The sequence below is a fragment of the Daktulosphaira vitifoliae genome, unplaced genomic scaffold (genome assembly GCF_025091365.1).
Source record: "Daktulosphaira vitifoliae isolate Bord-2020 unplaced genomic scaffold, ASM2509136v1 Scaffold_720, whole genome shotgun sequence".
NCBI classification, from domain to species: Eukaryota; Metazoa; Arthropoda; class Insecta; order Hemiptera; family Phylloxeridae; genus Daktulosphaira; species Daktulosphaira vitifoliae.
In genome coordinates this window covers 1-5,384 of record NW_026100283.1, presented here as the reverse complement: position 1 = coordinate 5,384, position 5,384 = coordinate 1, and the positions used below count along the sequence as shown (strand labels likewise).

At 30.2% G+C, this 5,384-nt stretch overlaps 1 protein-coding gene across 2 annotated transcripts; it reads left to right on the top strand.

Annotated features, from left to right (window-relative positions):
• The first annotated feature begins 359 nt into the window (after window positions 1-359).
• LOC126909632 (uncharacterized) lies at window positions 360-5,274 on the top strand. 2 transcript variants are annotated; one of them, XM_050692070.1, is made up of 3 exons: window positions 360-713; window positions 1,164-4,424; window positions 4,639-4,741. In XM_050692070.1, exons 1-3 carry the CDS (start codon window positions 423-425, stop codon window positions 4,645-4,647), a joined length of 3,561 nt encoding a protein of 1,186 aa, XP_050548027.1. In that variant the 5' UTR covers window positions 360-422; the 3' UTR covers window positions 4,648-4,741. The 2 variants fall into 2 exon arrangements, with proteins under 2 accessions (XP_050548027.1, XP_050548026.1); XM_050692069.1 differs by having other exon boundaries at window positions 1,164-5,274.
• The last annotated feature ends 110 nt before the right edge of the window (window positions 5,275-5,384 follow it).

The following is a 5,384-nucleotide window of genomic DNA, read 5'->3' as shown; positions in this document are numbered from 1 at the left end:
TCCATCTACGACCCGCCGCAAATACACGTCAAGTCATCTCCGTGACGCCGCCTTGACCGTATCGCCGACAGTACCACACCGGACGCACCGATACTATATATATTGTTTTTTTTTGGACACCTATAGAAGTACGTCGACCGTCTACTTGCTACTGTGTTTATTTGATTTACTTGTGTATTACCGATATAAAACTCTGTTCAANACTTGTTTATTACCGATATAAAACTCTGTTCAGCGAATAATAAACATTAGATTATTCTGAACCAAAGTGAACGTGTTGTGTTTTCTTTTGTTATTTCTTTCCAATATTGCAACGCCTCCACGAGTGCGGTAGGATAAAAATCGCATCNCAGATTTTAGTGGAAGGAAGATGTAATATTTTAAATGTTTATAATGGAATCCAGGAGCAAAAAACAAATTTCATGGATCAAGTAAGGTGTATTTTATTAGATCAAATTGTAAATGTTACAGATGTGAACTCAGACATTATTTTAAAAGTTTGTAAGAAATTAGGTTTTAATTTTAATAAAAAGTCCAAGATTCAGAAAACTTTGATCATAAAAAAAGTAAGGTTAGGTATATCTAGAATTATTAATGAATTTAAAACTACGGGATTGAAAAACAATATTGCAAATTATGCAACTGAAATAAAAGAATTAAATAAAAATGAATTGGTGGAAAAATGTGTGACTGAAAATTCTAATATTCAAAAGGTAATTCATAGATAATAAAATTATATTAATACTAATTTTTCTGTATTTCAATGGTAACTTATGATGTGACATGTGAAAATTCCAATTAAAAAAATCATAACATTAAAAAAAAAAAAAAATCTTTTGTAGTATTTATTTGATTTAAATATCCAAATAAATAAATTATGATATTTTTTGTAATATAACTTCTATTGCCAACTCATTGATATGGAAATTTTCATAAAAATAGTAGTTTTATGCATAATTTTGTAGAGTGTGCTTGTTTCAAATAAGTATTATTAATATCTTTGCTTTACAAGGTCAAATTAAATTATAACTAATTTTTAGATTTTAATAAATAATTAAAATGAATTGAGGGGTAGGCCTATCAAAAAAATATTTTTTTTTAATCAGCTATCTTTGCAAACCCATTAATTCGAAATTAGTTATAATAATTTTGTTATATTTTAGCATGACAATTTGCTTAATAATGATGATAATCTGGATGTGATGTCTGTGACAAATATGGTTCATGATGAATTTATTGATACTAATATGGAAGAAATAAACTGTAGTATTGAAAGTAACTTAAGTATTAAACTTTTGCAAAATAATGCCGTGATTGATGATTCATCTAAAAATGTTATGAATAATGAAGAGTATTATGTATTAAATACACCAGACTATGAATATGTTGATGAAAATTGTATTCGAGTTGTTGAGGAACCTGAAATTACCGTAATACCTTCATCTGAGAAAATACCAACCGAATCGCATACAACAATGAGTAATTCATTTATTACACCTCCTAAAAAAATATTTAATATGGACAGCTGTCCAACAAGCCAATTGTGGAATAACGAGAAATTCATTGCAGCATCAAATATCAATACTAAAGACTTTTTTGTCACACCTTCAAGAAAGAATATATTGAGCAAGGACAAATGTCAAAAAAGGTTATTTTGCGATGATGAGGTTATCAGCCGTCCGGAAATGATAAGTTTGCTGAGAAATAAAGGTGAACTAAGAGGACTAGATATAAGTCCAGTCAAAAGTCCTTTGAAAAGATTAAGGGAAAGAAATTTGAACATATGTCAAGAATTTGGTCTCCCCAAAGGTACAATAAATGTATCGCCCAAGTCTTTAAGAAGTAAATATGAGGCGTGCAATTTTAAAGAAGGAGTTTTTTTCATACCACCAGAAGAATGGAAACAAATTTATATAAATGGTAAACTAGATATCAAAACCTATCCAATGGTATTTAGGAAGTACTTGGAATCTATTAACAATACTTGTATATTGTACATTAAGAAAAAGTTCAATGCCAATAAGAAAGGTGAAATAAAGATTAATGTATATTGTAAGATGCCAGATTGTAAAGTAATGAGGCTTTTTGTGACGCCTAGTAATGGTGGTGTAGAAGTTGTTGTATGGAGTTCTAGTCGAAATTTCAGTCACTCTCCAAAGGATCGCATGACTTGTCAGATAAGAGGACACGAAAGAAAAATTATAGGTGATAAATTAAAAAATACAACTGCATTTAAATATCAAGATGAATGTATTTTGTCTGCATCGCCCACTAAAGTTTTACGAAGTGGAAACATGCAGTCTGTCAAAACATTAACGACACTACGTAAATTGAGTAGTGAACAACAATTAAAGGCAGATTATGATAAACATGATTCATTTGATGTAGTCCTTATGGCGCAGGAAGAAAAAAATAAATGGTTAAATATGATTGTTAATCCTTATCCATTTAATGTGAAATGGACCTCTGATTATCATTTGTTGATTTTACAAAAATTGAGTAAAAGTGGAAAATTTAAAACTCTTCATATAGATGCTACAGGATCTTTGGTTAGGCCACCTAATGAAAAAAAAGAAACCATTTATTATTATGCTGCAATTGTGCAGATAGACAAAATTGAAAATATTTGTCCAGTAACAGAAATGATAAGCAGTACACACGATAGGCTAACTATTGAAAGTTGGCTGACTTCGTTCAAAGAAAAGATTATAAATGAAGTTGGTCTTTCATGGCCCCCTTTCAAGAATGTTGTTACAGACTTCAGTTGGGCTTTCATGCATGGAATATCCAAAGCGTGGAATAACAAAAATAATATTTTTGAATACCTTGATTTGTGTCATCAAGTTTTAACAAAAAAAAATGTAAAATTTCCAGACAATGATGTTGTAGTAAGTACATGCAGCAACCATTACATAAAAAATGTTATAAAGCATGCAAAAACAATTTTTGATGATGAAAGCAAGGCATATTATGTATCAAAATGTGTTGGGCTCGTATTTGATATGGATAATTATGAAGAGATAAAAAATTGGTTCAGACTATTAAGCAGAATACTTCTTTCCAAAAATGTAACACCTTTATGTAATAGTGCTAGGGCAGAAATGAATTTTCTTTTTAAAGGCAATAAAGTATTAAAATTGGAAGAAATGGACCTAAAAGATCATGTAGTGAACCCTCTAAATGAAAAACCATATTATGCTGAGTGTAAGAAATCTGCTTTCTATTATGATTTCAAAGAAATATTAGATGCTGTTTACATAGAAATATCCAATACGGTTGATGACCAGGGAAAAAATGACATGTATTCTGAGACATATATGTTACATTTTCTCATTGAGAATATACCCTACATTCCACTATGGAGTAGAGTGATAACAGCAAAAATTGGCTTGGAAAAACGTCAGAGCAACGCAACTGCAGAAAGTTGGTTTAATATCATTAAAAATCATGTTCTAGGTAACCAAAGAAAAATGAAATGTGGAAGGTTTATAGAAAAAACCAGTGCACGGGTAACTGCTATTTGGAGCCGTTGTGGATTGATAATTCCTAAAAATGTGCTTGCAATCAGACCTAAAAATAATGCTAATAATGATGATGAGTTGCACCTGAATGATAAAGAATTCTGGCTTAAAAAAGGTAAAAAACCTTCTAATCTTGTTAACTTGGGAACTATTTTAAGACCACAAAAAAGTATGAATACATTCAAAAATACTAAAAGTATAAGTGAAAATGATAAAACAAATGAAGTGTTGAATCGAAAGTTTGTTTCTGAGGTAAGTGTGCAAAAAGATATTGAACCTTCAGAGGACATTGGTAATGCTCATTATAGTAGTACAGAAATTTTAAATGTTGATTGTATAAACGAAACACTTGATTTAGTTGAAAAATATAAAAACGATGACACTAATAAAGATTCTTCTGTTATATCCTATGGTCATACTGTAGTATGGGAGCCATCTGGAGATGAATCACCAGTTGGGAAGTATAAGATGTACCGTACAAGTAATTTAATTAAAGATGGATTATATTATATGCATGGTTATCCGGGGTGTAAAAATTACATAGTTGCCAGAATGTCTTTTGGAAATGAGACGGTTGAAATATCTTCTGAAGACTTCAAACATTTAGATACTAAGGGCGAAAATAATGAACTTTGGTTAGAAAATAAAGAAATTTGGTGTTTGTTACAGATTTGTCTAAAAAGAAGTGAACGAACTTGGGTCAAACAAAAACAACAGATGCTGGGATGTATGAGTCCAGATATATCGTACTATATGATCAATTTGGGAAAAAGAATTGAACCTCCAAATGAAAATGGTAAAATTGAAGGTATGGGTTGGATTGAATTTTCTAGAGTACTTATTCCTTTATTAGAAAATAATAGCCATTGGACACTGATGTTAGTAGATTTTACTAAAAAAAAAGTAAGTTATTTAAATTCTTCTAGATTAGGTCATGAAGACTTATCACATAAAATTAATATGAAAGTTAAAGTTTTAAATAGTTTGAAAAAAACGCTAATGAGTTGGAATAGAGTACAAGTAATTGGTAATATTACAGAGTGGGAGATAAATGATGTGACTATACCCTATCAAAATGATAGTTTTAATTGTGGCGTTTTTATGTTATATTTTGCAGATCAATTGATGACAAATAAAATAATTATGAACAAATTCGATCCAAATGATTACAGAAAGAAATTACAAAATTTGATTTTGAGTAATTCGGAGTGTATGAAAAACAGTTGTCTAATCTGTGGTGTTGATGAAGGTAGTTTTAACGAGAAAAGCAAAAAGATTGACAAAAGAAGTGGAGAAATGGTACAATGTGAGTCTTGTACTCGATGGTTACATATCAATTGTTTACCGAAAAAAGATCCATTGCCTGACAATGATATCAAGTGGATCTGTGGACTTTGTTCTGCAAATAGTATTTAATTATATTGTCACAGAATTTCTGATTGGGAAAGAAATCTGTGTGTGTTAGTTGTTAACTTATTAGTGCTACAATTTAATCTTATAATTATTTTTCGTTTTCATCTTCACTAAATTCCATCGACTCATTAAACATCTGATCTTTTATGATAGTATATACTATTCCAAGACTAGTGTTAGAAATGACTGTGTGGTGCTATTTAATGGTTGCTGTACATTTCTATTTTTTAAGTTTTGACTCTTTTAATGAAAATTGACATAAAAAAAAGCAGCTTAAAATTTAAAATGCTCATTCGGCGAATTTTATGAAATACACCCCCTTTCCATATAAACATTAGTTAGACGGGCCACGGGAAAGCACTAATTTGTTAATGAACATGATGTAGACTGCCCAATGGTGAGTACATTACATAGTGGAGTTTCTGATCAGAAAAGAAATCCACGCTAAAG

What these genes read in the sequence shown, in the direction of transcription:
- LOC126909632 (XM_050692069.1), top strand. Translation starts at nt 423, where the DNA reads ATGGATCAAGTAAGGTGTATTTTATTAGATCAAATTGTAAATGTTACA. An exon ending in AAAATTCTAATATTCAAAAG is followed by an intron (nt 714 to 1,163) that starts GTAATTCATAGA and finishes GTTATATTTTAG; the next exon opens with CATGACAATTTGCTTAATAA.